Source organism: Lottia gigantea (genome assembly GCF_000327385.1).
Source record: "Lottia gigantea unplaced genomic scaffold LOTGIsca_53, whole genome shotgun sequence".
Taxonomy (NCBI): domain Eukaryota; kingdom Metazoa; phylum Mollusca; class Gastropoda; family Lottiidae; genus Lottia; species Lottia gigantea.
This window is the reverse complement of record NW_008709815.1, coordinates 884925-902731: the sequence shown is the minus strand read 5'-3', so window position 1 is coordinate 902731 and position 17807 is coordinate 884925. Positions and strand designations below refer to the sequence as shown.

At 34.7% G+C, this 17807-nt stretch overlaps 1 protein-coding gene across 1 annotated transcript; it reads right to left on the bottom strand.

Annotated features, from left to right (window-relative positions):
* Positions 1 to 11026: 11026 nt before the first annotated feature.
* LOTGIDRAFT_219403 (hypothetical protein) lies at positions 11027 to 16653 on the bottom strand (the record flags this gene model as incomplete). Its single annotated transcript, XM_009062776.1, has 13 exons — positions 11027 to 11191; positions 11448 to 11615; positions 11853 to 11953; positions 12303 to 12402; positions 12767 to 12898; positions 13664 to 13776; positions 13989 to 14113; positions 14364 to 14467; positions 14795 to 14929; positions 15090 to 15222; positions 15576 to 15885; positions 16136 to 16267; positions 16488 to 16653. The coding sequence occupies 13 exons, from the start codon at positions 16651 to 16653 to the stop codon at positions 11069 to 11071; spliced, it is 1842 nt and encodes a 613-aa protein (XP_009061024.1). The 3' UTR covers positions 11027 to 11068.
* Between the last annotated feature and the right edge of the window lie 1154 nt (positions 16654 to 17807).

The following is a 17807-nucleotide window of genomic DNA, read 5'->3' as shown; positions in this document are numbered from 1 at the left end:
GTAAATGTTTAACAATATATACAAGAATTCATTTCATTTTAGACAGATTGACAGTTCATCATTAGTTGTGGACTTATATTAATCAGTGGCGCTTCCTTGACCAACTTTAAGTATCTTGCTGTTAATTTTAAAACGCGAAAAACTAGTAAAAAGTTTTACGTAAACATTTTAATGTCGCCATGTCTTTTGTTTGATGTTGGAAAACTAATGTACGATTTTTAGCGAAATAAACTGAAAATTGTAGAGAAATATACCTCTTACTTATTCTGAAAGTTTCCTGTAGGTGGGCTCTGCTTTAATCAGATCTTTAAGTCTATCGAATTCTTAGATCGTAAGACAATGGGAAAGATCAAAGTTTGATTAGGCATTAATAAACCGATTGTTTAAAATGCAATCAGCAGTCACGCTAATTTGCACGTGTCAAATGAAACTAATAATTAAACAACATACCCTGTGAAATGTGCGGAAAGCATGTCGAGACAACAGGAGATGTTGAAATGTCTGGCATTATATTCAATTAATACATTTTAAGAAAATCATATTTTTATCAACGCAAAGCCATGTCATAAGTATTGTTATTCTATTTTCAATGTGCGAGTCCTAAGACAGTAGAACAGTTCCAATGTGACTTTGACAATACAAAACTTCCGTCAAATTTGTGAGGTCGTCAATAAAGACATACGCATGCCTGTACCATGGATGCACGGTGGTCGACTGTTTACCTTATAATTGCATTGGTTGCAAAGGAAACACAATGAAGTACAAGGGAAAGATGCAGATGGCTCGCGGTAGAACAGGTCATTGGGCAATTTTCTTGGAGGCGACCATTGAATTGAGCCCGATTGGCCGCTGACAGGCATCACGAAGTACGGTTTAAAGAAGCCTCAAAGCAAATATTCGAGAATTAACATTTTATCATACAGAGGCAAAAATATCAAGATATTTACACAAATTTACATAACATAACCTTAATAAATTAGCACGTTATTACAACTATATACAAAATATAATAATACAAACAGGACAGCAATAACTATAATGACACTCAATAGCCAATGAGCGAGTAAATTGGATCGTACCATACTTCAAAATATGAAGGATTCAAGTTGTATTATTTCAACTGAAATGCATCTTCACAATGTCAAGTTATTACGAACTTCGTCTTATGCCTTGTCTGCAATAGTCACCTTTATTGTATGACAGAAGGCAGTAAGTTGATTGGATTGTGCGTTAGCGAATATAGCCAATTAGAGCCCTCGACGGCTATGATCGGATGCATTCGTTGGCGTACCATCCATTCAAATCACTACATTTAAAAACGTCCGCGATGAAAGGAAGATGGCTATTGTAGTCAAGGTATAAGACGAAGATCGTAATAGCTGAACATTGTGAATATTCATTTCTGCTGAAATATGACATTTAAATATCTGATCTGAACGTTCGCCTGGTATTGTGATCGACGAAACATTTCGACACTTAATAATCTGTCTGTTGAAAATACGTTAAGAGTAGCCTTCGTCATCTAATAAGTATAGCAATTGATGTCATTACCAGTGATTAAAAAGGTCATTTAAGACAGTTATATAACATATTTATACAATGAAAGGATATCAGATCCGTGAAATATCTAAATAAATATCGAGCTATAATTAAATATTTTCTAACTACTGCAGTAATATACAAAGCTATCAAGTTATGGTTATGAATTGATTAAATTTGGGTTCTTTTTATAGTTTGCATTATCTGAAAATCTGGAAAGAATAAATATCGGGTTTAACTAGAAAAAACATTTTTTTTTGCATCTTGTTAATGAATAAACAGAGTGAATATTTTGGGAGTTAACTTCGTTATACATTGATATTTCATATAATAAATTCTGGCGTCATATCCTTTGATAACCGTCCTCTTGCTTGTGATAACAGACATAGTTTTAAACATCATCTCTTGTGATTTCTTTTTACTGTAATGTGGTCGCATCCATTTCGATCCATTAAATGATAATCTAGTTCTCATAGAAGCAGTAACTTAATCAATAGCAATAATTGCAACAGCTGCAGCAGTAAATGCTGTAATTAGTAACACGTGTAATTTCAGTATAACTCTTCTTATAAAACTCCCCTGAAAAACAAAAAAGGTCATAACAATAATCTGAAACGGCATAACGGTTATAATCGGTAATCAAAGAATGGGTTGTGTCACACGAGAATTTGAGATTGACTTGAGAATTGATTTTGACTGTCTTAAATCGACAGTTTCACCATCCGTTTGAACAACCGTCCCTTAGTTGCAGAAACGATACTTTTTTAGGAAGCTTATGAGCAGTAATAGTATTCACACTTTACCGTCGAGATATGAGCCTTCACATTGTGACTCTGTCACATAAAGCAAAGGAATATAGAAATAGAAACCTCCTAGTTTGAGGTGTTTTTGAAGGAATTATTCGATTACGTTTTTAGCCTTTTGCACACTTAGAAAGCAATGTTAGTATCGGAAGACAAAGTAGTCGCTGATTAGCACCGGGTATTTCAGAACATTGAAAATACAATGTGCAGTTCATATTTACCGGTGGTTCTGTATCATCTTCACTAGATTCTCTAGTACTAGAGTAAAATGTGCTTCTTCGTTCATAAATCATGTAGGTTTGCTGTTTTCTCTCTGAAATTATAATTCAATTATTTCAAAAATTCATTTTGAATGGCACCTTCTTCATACCATAAAAGTACTGCTTAAACTATCAGGATAAAACAAACTATTCAAAAACCCAACAATTTAGTGTAGGCGTTAACCGAGAACTTTTGTCCCAAACAATTCACATGGATTTTTTGGACAACGAACAAGCATATCTTAATCAAACTACTCTATTCCTTGTTATTTCCTAAAATTATAATCCACGAGCCAGCTCAACAAATATAATTAAAATTTTGTTCCTTTTTTTCTGGCAATTTTTTTCCGATAATATTTTCTCCATTGTAATCTAACCAGTTTTCTAACAAGTCCCGTTCTAATGACGTTAGTCTTAACCAATCAAATCGTGTCATGTAGGAAACGTTACAAGGAGAGGTTGTCATATTGGTCTAAGATTATAATCCACAGCCAGCTCAACAAATATAATTAAAATTTTGATTCTTTTTTTCTGGCAATTTTTTTCTGATAATTTTTTCTCCATTTTAATCTAACCAGTTTTCTAACAAGTCCCGTTCTAATGACGTTAGTCTTAACCAATCAAATCGTGTCATGTAGGAAACGTTACAAGGAGAGGTTCGTCTTACTTTCTCTATCCCACAATTCGTCAACGAGTCCTACAAGACACACTTTGATATAACGTCATTAGGACAAGAGAGCTATAGAAAACTTGTTCGATTACAATGCAACGAAACTATAATCTTATTTCAATTACATTTCGGGCATACATACCTTTAACTCGGCTATTACATTGAACTATTTCTAGTATTACAACTATAAGAAACTGGTACGCGGCATAACAGAATATAATGTACTGAATATAACTATGGACATGTGCTTTCTGTAGTTCTACCCCTAACACAATATTTACAACTGAAAATAAAAAAAACTCATTCAAATAATATTTACCCATACAATGTATTTTCATCGCCATTTTGGCCAAATCGAAACGCCACAAACAATTGTACAATGGTGAAGAATGGATCTTTTAACCCAGAAAAGTCAGCAAAGATAAAAGGAACCAAAGCCGACTTCTTTTAAAAGTGTCAGGATCCATACGGATACTGGCGGATATTCAATTACGGTTACAGTAATATCTATAGGCAAAAATACGCCACAACACATTATTTAAATCTAACTTACTAGCTATAATGTGATCCATGATACCAGTACACCAATGAACCCAATTGAAAGCTGTTCTGTGTTTTGAGTCATAACCTGGTCTGAACATTCCCATCAATATCTGAAAATGATAATCAACACATCTAAAAATTGGGTTGCTGTTATTATTTGTGAAGAATAATATTGCGAATATTAAGACTGTCCAATAAAAACTGTGCGATCAGACGTACAAGCACCAGAGGATTGACCATCAATTACAGCCACAAAAACTATAATCTCTCTAACATTTAAACGTATAAAACTTACATTTACAATCGTAAGAAAAGTGACTATGATACCAACAACTGGATGTAACTTCTTCATGCTCTCTAGGCTGATCTAAAAATAAGATCAGTCTATATTAAGAAATGTCATTCGGTCACAAACTTGAAAACAAAACCCCGAAACATTTGAATATTATTCTAAAATACCTTTTGTATTATCATGCTAATTCCAATTGGGCGAGGTGGGTAAGGGCGAGGAAATAGAAAAATTTCGAGAAGAGGAAAGATGAAGACCGAGACGACCAAAGGAGAGAAATGACAAGGGGATCAGGAGGATTGAGTGTTTTTTTTAAGCCTTCCTTTCTCTGCCTGAACACTGTTTAAGAAATCAGAAAATAGTTCAAAAGACTAACAGGAACTCGTACCTCACTGAGACCTTGTACTTCCAGGAAAATAATAATAAAGGCGGCTATGACCAAAATACCAACTAGACACATCAGGAATCGATGAACCTGAAATAAACAAATATTCAATTGACATTATTGCCATTATAATTTAATTTCAACGGACAATTTCAACCCATCTAATCCACAGCTTATTTAAGTTTCAAGTAAGTTTCAAAAGCTCAATATGCCAAAATGGTTAATAAAAAAAACACACCATTGCCATGTTCTAATTTACATAAAAATTGCGATATACAAAAAACATTATTCAGGTGTTCAATTGCACGATAGTATACAACATTAGACAGAGGATCCTTACCGTATACCACACTTTTCTACCACAGACCATAGTTGTTGGCCATAATGGTTTATAAAACCTCGAGATGACGATACCAATACTGGCGCAAAACATCCAGGCAAACGCCATAAAACAACCTGCAATATGTACAATATATTTATGATTGAATTTTCACGTGCTTATATCAGTTTTTAAATTTTAATCAACATGCTTTTTCATTATACCAATTACTAATTTGGCCGGCTGGTGAACAGGGCATCGGTCTGTTGATCCTTTCATAAACAGAACAGTGTGCTCTCACACGCAAGGAAATGTTGCAGACATTAATGTAAAAAGTTATTCTCACCATGTATTTTAATAAACACCTTGTCTAATTTGTAAATTTCCACATTTTCGTGCTTCTGAAAATCTATGATTTGAGCTGTTACATATGGATCTGTAAGATGTTTACCAATGGTACCTGTAAGAAGTCAGTACATGTAGTTAAAAATCATTACAATAGAGGCACGTGAGACAACGAAACAATACGAAATGGTTATCTTGCATTTGAAATATGAAAACCTTATACATGTATTACAATTACGCATATAATTTGACCTAATTTGATATAGCCGTCATTTCCATGTGCACCACTTTTAATGATAAGGATTCGCTGTTTGACAATTTCTACAATCAAACTCTTCAGGTCTTACATAAACCTTGGACATAAAGACACGTACCTGTTAAAGGATCAGCTATAGGTCCTTGACCAAAAATGACAAAATAATCCTTTTCTAAATTGAAAATTCTATTCACATCGATCGAAGTTTTTGCTCGTGAAAACTCGCATGAGATAAAACCATTGTCAAAAAAGGCTGATCTGAGCTCCAGGACATCGGGATTCTAAAAAGTGAAAATGAAAATCGTCATTTCAAACTCCAGGAGATGGTGGATGAGTCGCCTCAGGAAAAAAAATACGGCCATTTCGACAATGAAATGAGCATTTTAGTAGGTTCACTTCCAATCCAAATGAAGAAACAAATGATTTTTCTTACATGTTCCAATCTTTGGTTTACAAATCGTTCATTATACGATAGATGTGCTGTAAATTTTCCATTTATATGTACACATTCCACAATACTGTCATGCCCCTTAAATAAAAAAAAAATACTGTGAATTTTTTTTAAAATGATGTCTTGATCTTCCAACAACCTGTCGGATTTGATCTGTTCTAGACTTCCAAAAGACAAATAAAAACCGAAAATACTTTAACCAGAACCCAACTCATGTCATCACTCTCAAAGCTAACTATGTAAGTAGTAACAATATGGTGACATTAGGGTATAATGAGGAATTATGGTCTAAGTTCATTAAATATAGCCAGGAAGTACATATGTCAAAGTATATGTAGGATTCCATGCTGAAAGAGTTTTTGGACTGTAGCATTGCAACATCAATGATTTTAAGCAACTATGCTAACTTCTGAATAAACGTTCTAAGAACCCCAAGTGATACTGGACCCATACGTATGAAATGGCATAATAAATACATGGTCTTAGAGTAACTTACCATTTTGGTATCTCTTGAAAACGCAATTGCCAAATATTGATCTTCAATACCTTCTAAAGCTGTGGCAGTTACTTCAAAGGTCACCTTTTCACCGTACTCTTTCCAAGTGACGAGAAACTCACACTCTTTGCTATCGCATTTACTGAAACATCCATGTGTGGCTCCACATTCTTGTTTCATATATATATGCTTGATCTGAAATAAGAATTGTTGTTTACATTGAGTTTGGTCTTGTGAGGGTTCAAGTTAACAATGTCAGTGGTTTGCTGAATGGTATGATAAATCTATTGCATATAACTTTATGCCGTCTTTACAAGGAGACGGGTTGAAAAAAGAATTCTTCAGTTGGATTTTCAAAATACTTACAGGCGTTTGTGGTGCTTCATTTGCAAATACAACAGTAGCATTTGCAGGTTCTTTAAAGGTGGGGACTGTAGGCACACTTTTACCATCTGGTTGGTTGATCCATCCATGGTCCGGATCGTGGAAGGGAATGAAAGCCGTTGTTTCCCATAAAGGTGCTTGTGTTATCGGTTCAGTAGTGGTAGTTGTTTTCGGAGCTGTGGTTGTCAATGCTGGAGCTACTGTTGGGATTAATGTGCGTCGGGTTGTAGGGGCCAACGTTGATGTGGTCGTAGTTTGTGGTTTGGTCGTAGGTACAGTTGTTGTGGTTGTTGTTGTTGGTAGAGTGGTTGTAGTCGTTGTCGTTGTTGTTGTAGTTGTTGTTGTTGTTGTATCTACGGCCGCTCCAGCACGATCTGATTCACAAGGTGTTATGTAAGGCGTAAGTAAGCTTGACGGGTGCACACTTAAAGGCGTGGAATTCGGGTCATAAATAATTGCGGAGTTGACGCTCGCCCAATAGGTTCTGTAGTTTTCAACGAAAGTTCCTCTGAAAACAAAAAAATAGAATATTTATTTATGTAGGATTCCGTCATTTAGGTTGAAATTCCATTAGCAAAGCTATGAGCCTTCAACTTTTTTTCGTCTTAGTTCTTGATCAAGATTGTTGAAAAAATTGACATTATTATGGGGACTTGTTCTACACTCGCATTTAAGCAGTATGTGCACTTACTTTATGATCACATGACCGGAACTCATGCTCGGCGCCATCCAGTCAAACATTAAGGAACCTGTTGGTGTATTGCTAGTATGTGTTAAACCTTTCTGAAAAAGAAATATTCGGGTCTGATAAGTCTAAAGTCCAGTCAAAATTCAAATGGATTGAGTTTACACCACTAAACTATACAAATTAAAGTAGATAATTTATATGGTGATTACTTTTGTATTGAATATATATAGAATCTTGTCGCTCTGTGATATGCCTACTGGACATCAACCGGGGTTTTTGACTGATAGACCATAATCTGGTTCAAAGCATGACGCCATGTGATCATTAGATCTACTGTTGAACAGGTCAAATCCACTTACAGTCATACACCTCCATTGTGTACCAGCCACTTGACTGAATACTCCTAATAATTCGGTTGTATTCATTCCCGGATCTGCTCTTCTAGCTTCTATCAGAAAACCTTTAAATGTTCTTCCACATAAGCCACGAATCATAACTGAAAATGTAATCATCATTATAAGGGGATCCAATAGGTGTTTTTAAAGAAGGAACTCTTTTGTTTCCATAAATACTTCATTTCATATGATATGCAGCTCAATCGGTGAAAATTGGAAGAAACACAATGCGAGAAAAATAATTGCCACAAGGTTCAAGAACCTCTTGTGGAATAGAGGTGAAAGATCTGCCTTCAGAAACATAAATATTATACATATGTTCTTCATTTTACCGAGGCCTATCGCAGATATGGTAATATAAACTTATTAAATGCTGACACGGCATGATCTACTGTTCCAGTCATTTATTAGACAATACCAATATGAAACTTGTAATTTTTTTTTCCATTCTTGTAGGTAAACTCTCATGGGGTTGTCGAGTTCACCAACTTAGTCAAAAGCAACATAATAAGATCAAGAAAGGTGAACATCACATAAACACGTTATTATTAGCGGAGTTCATTTTCAGTTGTTCTTGAAGGTTATAGAAGTGTACTTACCACGTATGATTTCATTAGGCCGATACCGGGTTTGGTTGACTAATATGACATAAGGTGATCTGGTTTGTTGTGGAGGTACACCATGTCCTGGCATTAGGTTGAAACAAGAAGAGTCTGGGGAACCATTTGGATATGAAATGGTACATGGAATTAGGATTACAAATGTTGCTATTAATAATTGACTGTACTGCACCATATCTGAAATTCAAGTGCGATCCAAATATACATTTACATGTGAATTTGCTATGTGGAAAAACTCACCGGATATTTTTTTCTTTTGTAGGGGGAGGGGGGGGGGGGGCATTAACTTGTCTGAGACATCGGTTTTTGAATTTCTCAAAAGCCGACATATGTGAGAATTTTTTGAAGCCTAAAAGAAGTGTGACAGTGGGTTTTAAACAAATTAAACATCTACCTACTAAAAAAATTATAGATTGAATATTTGTGGTCATCTTGCATTCTCAGGTATATACAAAGAAATGCTCCTCACTGTCCACTTTACCACTTGGTAATAGTCGTTCGGGGGTGATACTTAAGTTTTTGTAACTTGAGTCATTGTCTTTTAAAAATTGTAGTAAATATGTTTAAATTAAACCAATGAGTTGTGGAAAGCTTGGGTGAACTTTTATAAGCGTGTAATGCAAATAATTTGATAACTTTATATCCATAAAAATTGACATTCAAAATTCGCACTTAATCCCTTATCAATAACATGGTTATCGTGGATACGGTCCATTAATTAAAAAATATGATAATTATGATTAATTAGTACTTCGATGTATCAATTTCACTTCAGGCAATCATTACGTTTCAGTAAATGAATACAGCCATCCTTATCCTTAATATCTCGTAATATAGGTAATATTCTCCAATAACCAGCATTCTATGTACTTTTGTCATTATTTTTTATGGTCCATATTTTAATAAATTATAAAATCTTTCCTTAAAGGAACATTGCCTCACAAAATTTGGAATTTTTAAACTTGGCCAAAACGCGTCTGTAATCACCAGTGGTGTTATCTGGTGTCAGAACTATACAACAAATTCCCTTATAATCTGATAAATCTGTAAAACTAAGTAATTATCCATAAAACTACAAGTAATTATTGAACAAAAATTTTTTTTAGCGTCTTTCAATAAGTACCAAGGTTGATAGATTTACCGGATTATATATGGATTCTGATGTATAGTTATGACACCAGGTAAGTCCACTAATGAATATATACTAATGTCCAAGTTAGGAACTCTAAATTGTATGTTCATTCTAAGAGGTAGTATTACTGTAAGGCTGTGCACTTTATCGTTGCTTGAATCTAAATCTAAACGAATTCTCAATTTTTCATTTGTACCTAATCCATCAAGTTTATTCTTTCATTGACCGAAAACCTGATCAATAAGACGACTGAAAAGGCAACAGTATTTTCGTCCAAATAGTAAAATATGACCAATATTCGTATAGTGTATATTCGAATTTTCAATATTTGAATATATTTGACGTAAAACCTGAGTAACCGAACTGGTTGGGCAAGTCATCAACAAGAATATAGAAAAGTACACACAAATGTATCTAACAGTTTGTTAAAAAATATGAAATATAATATATAACTTAAAATTTTAGTTGTTCAACACTTACTTGAGTTGTTTTTAATCCGATATCAGAAGAAGAGTCAAGCTGTTGGGAGCTTAAAATTCCAAAATGTTGAAGAAATCTTTGAAATATTTTAACCTAATGCACGATGGGCCGTTATCCCTTGACTGCGCATCATCACTAATATATTTCCTAATTGAAAATTACCCTCCTTGATCCTATATTAATTGATAATTGATTGATTTCTTCCTGTTCATCCCCGATCACCAAGACGTAATACATATGTTTGATACATGGTTGAATGAGGCTGGTAAATGGGGACTAGAATCATAGTGTGAAATTATGTTAATATTAATTAGATGACGTCATTAATGATCTCGTCAGGTCCCCTTCAGCTATGCATTGCAGCCACTATTATGTTAAGCTAAATACGTGTTTGTAACGTCATAAAATCTGAATATAGTCTACTTTAATTAGAACCACTGTAACGAGGCTATTTTTAAATTTTCGAATATTGACATCTTTCAAACATAAATGACACATTGTGGTAGATTTTACCTAATAATATGGTTTTTTGATACATTTATTATAATATTGTATTATTTCAAGCGTTGAGATGTTGAGATCGATCTAGATGTCTAGATGATAATAATGATGATGACAATCTAAATTGTGGAAACATCGTGTAAAATAAGACTTGCGAGAAGTGTACTATGAAATTGTGTAAATTGTAAAAATTGTAAATATTCGTCCAGGAAACAAACAAAACACCAAACGAGTGAAAATTATAAAAAGTGAAGACAAATTCGTTAGTTCAGATAAAAATCAAGAACTGTTCCAGTAACCAAAAATCTTGTCAAAAGCAGTAGACGTTTAATGACAAAAGCAGCATAGAGAAATCCTGGAAGAAGGTCCTATATCGAAACACTTGAATCATATCATTATACAGGAAGGCCCACCTTGAGAACTAAAGAACTTCTTTTTCAACCAGAAATAAAGAATAACAGTAGAGTTCTGTGCATTTTATATTTTTATCCTTTACATTGCTTACAAATCCTTCACCGTTCAAGTGGATTTTGAACCAAAAACGTTGCAGTTTCATAGGTAGAGGTTGGTATACTATCTATTTGGGCTTTTGCTGGCTGCCAGTTGTCGTTTGGCTGGAATGCTGTTTTTATTCTCTGCAATTAACCGAACATGGATTAGTATATTTTATGGATTATATACTTTAGTATATTTGAATTGAAATTTGGCACACATGTCTGTAGACAGCGGGCAAAATTTTAAAAACCACGAAAAGACCATTATCTTCTCTTAGAAGACCACAAAATGTTATAAGGTAGCAATTTGTGTCTTGTGTTCACAGACATAGTTAGTTTTTGCTTCAATGTATGTCTCAATTTATTTGTTCATTGAGTGGAATATATCTCTACCTACCTGTAATAAAGGTCCCTCTCGCTGATTTATTTCTTTAATAAACCATATAGGTATAGGTGATGTAGTGACAAAGGCAATACTCCAACCAATATAACTAGAATAGGAGGGATAAACATAGGATCCATATGTTGGTGGGCTAAACTCCGCTATGGTAAATATAAACGCTGTCTGAAATGACAAAAGCTTCGAAATGTCAAAACTGACTACACTTGTACCCTCTTTCATTTTCGTGAACACTTAAAGCTTCCATTTGCACTAACCCGGTTTCCCGTCCATGGGATTCCTGCGATTCGAGATATGAATTTATTATGACAAATATATCAATCATATTTAAAAGATCTTTTCAAATTGAATTACGAATGAAATCATTCCTCCTGACCACTGAATAAGCTTCGCAGTACTTACGACTAAAATAAAAGGAGTAATAAATCGCCAAAGTATTTTGACAAACAAGGGTGGTCTTCTTCCAGTCATTGCTTCTATGTTGTCAGAAAACCTTTCTACACCTAAATTTGAAACATATAAATCTAAAATCTCGCCCTCAATTTCAAGAAGTTCACGTGTTAACGATGCTGATTTGCAGAGCCGTAGCTACTTCAAGGCAAATGAAAGATCGCAGATACCAATTAGATGACAGGAGCAATTGTGCTGATGGAAACTAGCAGTTGATGATTTTATCTAGTTGATATCCAGATTCTGCAAGTCAACCCGAGTTCCAGATACCTTTATGTAATCATGATTGTCCCGAGGCCGACAAACCCGACTCTACTCAATCCTCAGACGTCTGACGAACGGGTACGGCTAATGCCGCCACCAGGGCTAGATAGTCCTTAATATCTTTGTAACCTTACTTACCATAAATCCAGGAAACAATGATACATTCAGCAAATGTTATGACGAAAACCGAGATTGATGCTATATACCAATCTACTAGTTGAAATATATAAATCCCCGCCTGAAAAGTAAATGCACGTATTGAGATCCAGTCGAGATCATTTTTTTACACTGTTTACAGTGTTGAATTCGAAGCTGAATTGTAGAACAAACAGGATGAGGCAAGTGTGGTCTCCCCTACCTGTGTAGGTACCTTGCATTTTTCATCTTTCCAATAAGATATCTTTTAAAACCCTTTAAAAGACGAAGGTATCTGATCTGGTCCACTTTTAACTTTATACATATTATCAGAGACTGGTTTGGAAACTTTGGATTTCTCGCCCGTTTTATTCTACAAAGTTTCTTGTTCAGCAACCCCACCGCACCTCTACCATATTGACAAAATCAGACACTCATAGTGGCCGGTTTGTGAGGTCGAAACTCACTTGTGTGGTGTATATCAGGCCACCGAAAAACATCAGAACACATATAACAGCAGTAACCAATATACGAGTTTTCGACGTCGGATTAGGCACTGCGTCCACAACTGCTGTGACAATAATTTCAAGACTCACAAACTATAAAAAAATAGACAAGGCCATATTATTCATTTTCAATCTAACGATGAAGTTGTATTTGGAGCAAGGATCTAGATAATTTCTTGACAGACAGGGGGCTATTGAGACTGGCAAATATTTTCCTTTTTTTTGCTATTGGTGTTTTAGTTGTATGAGAAGAAAGATCAAGAATAGGCCTAAACACCAGTCCGATCAAAAGTGATTTTGGGCCAGAAACTGACTTCCATTTCTCGGTGGGAATGCATACCTCTGCTCCGAACTAACTATACTTTTAGATTTCAGACTGACTGAAACACGTTTTATAACGTCATAATAAAATGGAAATGATTCTTGCGGTTCCAGGCAGAGCAAATATCAAAACGTAAGCTAATTTCCAGTGTTTGTAGACTTGTTCGAGTTTCAGCTCTCCAAAATTGCCCAGCTGAGTTAATGATGCTTGGATTTATATCAATCATGTTAATCACAAACAGTCGCTTAAAACTACAAACAGGAACGAACAAACAAACAAAATAGCAACTAAAAGTTCAAGGGATGTAACCAATGAAAAATATATTTATTTACTTTCAATAGTCAAGGGAGGGAACTGATAACGAATGTAGGAGGAAGCATTTCAAAACAAAAAGTGGCACCATGTGATCAATAAGCATACCCTGCCTGGAATTACACTCGAATGATTAGTGATTAGACCGAATTTATTTTAGGAATCGTGAAATGGTTTAGATAACCTCTCTTTAAGCAAGAAAACTATTTCAAATGTTAACTTACCAAGGAATCGATGGCAAGAAGGAACAACATAATGAAGAACAAAACAGACCATAACTGTGGTAATGGTAACTCACTTAAAGCTTCTGGGTAGGTTATAAACGCAAGACCAGGACCTGTTAGTACAAAAATGACAATTGCATTTGGAACATGTTTCAGTACATCATTCACTTCGAACCATTCATTGTGACAGTAGACCATTTAACTCTCAAAGTTAATTAGCTATCTAATAGTGCAATAAACGAACAAACCACAAGAAGAATGAACAAGAAATTATTATCTTATAGACTGTTTCATGTTAGACCTATCTTAAAATACATTATGTTACCTGCGGTTGCTACCTCTGCTACACTTTTCCCCGCCTTCTCAGACATAAAACCTAAAACAGCGAATACAACAAATCCAGCCACAAAACTCGTGCCTTCTCCAACGATACAAAATACAATTGTATTTCTGAAATTACAATGACGTAAGCACGGCAAGAATACAATTGGAAGAAAAACCCAATTACCAAATTTAACCAAATCTGATCTGTATTTCTTTTTATTGGTTCATATATTTCCAATTGTTAAGATTGGCTATTGCAAATGTGTACTACGTATAGGAATACAACCAGCCAATCACAGTCCTCATACCATCGTTTTGTTTTGTTATTTCCAAAACAAGAGCGTCTATAAATAATTGTTAAAATCTTTTAACATACCTAACGACATGGCTATTGAAATTATTATAACTAGCTAACGTTATAAATGCACCCCATCCAATACCCATGGAGAAAAATATCTGCATTAAGGCTTGAATCCAAACCTGAAATTATTACAAAGAATTCTCTATCTGTTATGTTTTTGGGTCTGCTAGTTTGCTGTGGGGTTACTAAACTCGCCTTCCATGATCTGAAGAAATTCCTTTATAAATCGGGTTTAATGGAATTCCTACTGATAACGATATAAATCATTTTCAAACCCATCAGCAACACTGTGACAATGGTTGCATGTTTCGTGGCTTTTCGTGGCAGACTTTGCAATTGGGAAACTATAGCTTCTATTTGTACTGTTCAGATTAATAAGAAAAATAATAGACCACAATATGCATTGTAAAAACTATTTAGTTTGGAAATATTCGAAATATAAAAACCTGTACATCTGCTAGCTTTTCGAAATCAGGAATTACATAATACTCTATTCCCTTTACAGCACCAGGCAAAGTAACTGCTCGAATTAGTATGATAAAAAGTATTATAAATGGACCAATAGCTGTTACATACACCACCTGGAAAACAAGCAAACAGCAAACAAATCTCAAGAGCATTAACATTTCCATCGCTGTCAGACGAAATAACGGCGATTATCTGTCGGTCGTAGATATAAGTCTTCCATTTCAATATATATTTCTCGAAGTTTCACCTGTTTATTTGCCAGGTAACACTTACCTTCCCTACAGTTTCAACACCTTTAATGATACAACAGAATATTATTATCCAACCCAGTGCTAATGTTAGAACCAAATGCAGTTGAATGTCTCCAAGATCATCTAATCCAGTAGACATTCGTAATAGATTGATGCTGAAACAAGAGAAATTGTTTAGTTGGCGACAACGCAAACCAATACATAACAACTGAGTTTGTGGTGCTATTGAAGATTTAGTTGAATTCTTAAGGGATGCATCTCAACATATTTGAATGACTCTTAACATGACTTCCGGGATGATAACCGACTTCCGGTTTGTGCTTTTTTTGATGAGTACTTGGTTAGATTTTATGGCTTAAAGACATAAATGTTAATAGCATTTTGATCACTCAGAGCTAAAACAATTGCGGCATTGCCGTCTTCATCGGTATATATCTAATTTTGAAACTTATCTTCTACTTGGGGATCTTACAAAGTCATACCACATTCAAAGAGCGTCGACACATACCTCCAAAATTCTTCAGGAGCTGTATAAGATCCATTCGTTATAATGCTCGTATCGTTGACAAATTCCTGCATTTCCATTGACAAATTTGACTGCAGGCTTGTAAAATTGTATGCTGTATTCGTTAAGGTTATATTATTTTTCACCGTCTGTAAAGTTTCAATACAGTCGGCAGTATTCCACCAATTATCACAATTTGTCCACGGTAGAGGTGTTTTAAAGGAATTGTAAAGATAAAACAGAACCCACGACAATATAATGATGTAGTAAATTCCGTATAATACTGTTACAGCATTCATTGCAAGACCAATGCCTGAAACAAATATGTAAATACACATAAGGATGCCCAAGTGAGATAGACCCTATGAGATAGGCCCTATGTTATCTTTCCCTATCACTTTTTAGTTTTACATTTTGGTGAACAGTTTTATTGAAATGGAGAAACAAAATAATGAAAAATCTTCCCGTGACATCTGTGCTCTATTTTATTTTCAATTTGGAAAACATATATTCATACCTGTGTTGTTTGAGATGGGTTCTGGTTCAAGAAAGAAGTACGTTACCTTTTAGTGCTGGGCAGATGTCCCATACGGCAAAGGCACTTTTACCAGAATACTGTCCTAATGATAACTCTAGCAATGCTAATGGAAAACCAAACAACAGCATAAACACTGCATAGGGTATTAGGAAAACGGCTATAATAAAGAGTATTGATACATATAGTTCACTGGAGAAATTGGTTGAAAAACAAAGATCAAAGCGGAAAGCGGAAATGCATGTTTATGAGCTAAAAAAAAACATTGGCTTTATAGATCTTTTAGCAACCAGGGATACTTCAAGCTATGAATCTATTTATACAAACATCTTCAGATATTGTTATTACATTTGGCGCTGTAATTAAAAAAGTGTACGTACCGCCGCCATTTTTGGCGCAGAGATAAGGAAATCGCCAAATATTTGATGGACCGATTGTATATCCCAAGAATGACAGCACAAAGTCCAAGTTTCTCGACCATTGGGAGCGACGAACCTTAACCTCCTTAGTGCTCGTACTCTCTTCCTGTAATGCCAGCTTTTCCATGGTGTAAATCAATTCAGGTGTCACAACCTAGATGTTATAGTTTAGTTATCAATATTTGTATTTTACAACTTTTTACAAATTGAATACCATTTATATATAACTACCCACAAAATTTGGCTCAAAATATTTGATTATTTTTAAAAATATAGGTGAATTATATCGCTACAAATTTGAGATGTTTTCTACCAATCTGGAGTCGCTCAAATTCTCGAAGCGAAGCAGGCGTAGTGCTCTCTAAGGGAATGAAAGCTACATTAATAGGCCACCTACTAATGAAGAAGGGCTATACCAATATGCAACTTAGGTTTCAATATGAATATATACTACACCTTTCAAATTATTACAAATTACGTGTATGTAGACTCTTCTACAAAAATATTCAAAATATTAGTTTTCTATCCGATTTGAATTGAAACGCAGATTTAAATGATAACACTTAACATTTGCCTCTAACGAAACTTCACATCTACAGAAATATATCAAAGCGTAATATACATACTGTATCTATTTCAACCTTATTACATTAGTTCCAAAGTAACCTGTTATTATAGTTATTATGCTTGGCTGTCATACGAATATACAAATACAGCAGAGATATATAACATTACACGTTGCATAATGGATAACATCAACAAGAAATGTATATCACGTGAAAAAAAAGGCGGTGCTTGAAAATTTCCACACTTATTTCAATATTCCAAAGAAGCATAAAAGTGAAAATGTTTCTAAGTAATTTTTTTTTTATAATACACGCATATTTACATAAACATAATTACATGAGTCGCCATTTTAAAATTCGAACGCGGATAATTCTGACGATGAGCTGTGAACACTATTACTGATTGGCTTAGCTAAAATATTCCTGTTTCTGAGACTAAAGATCAATTGGTTAAACGGATGTCGAACCCGATCTTTAAGTTCTGAAACGATCAGTGATCCTAAGTGATCGATATACGACATTAAACGATAAGTAAAGGGAATATTTCACTAGATCTTGGTGTAGAGTTTCCATAAATTTGAGCATCTGTGGAGATGCGGAAAGTCTCCATTTTACAGGGCCTAGTTTTTCTATCTCTAAACCAGTCAGACATCTGTTCAAATAACTATCAGAGGCTGGAATAGAGACGGATGTTTCGGTCTACATGTTAAGGTGC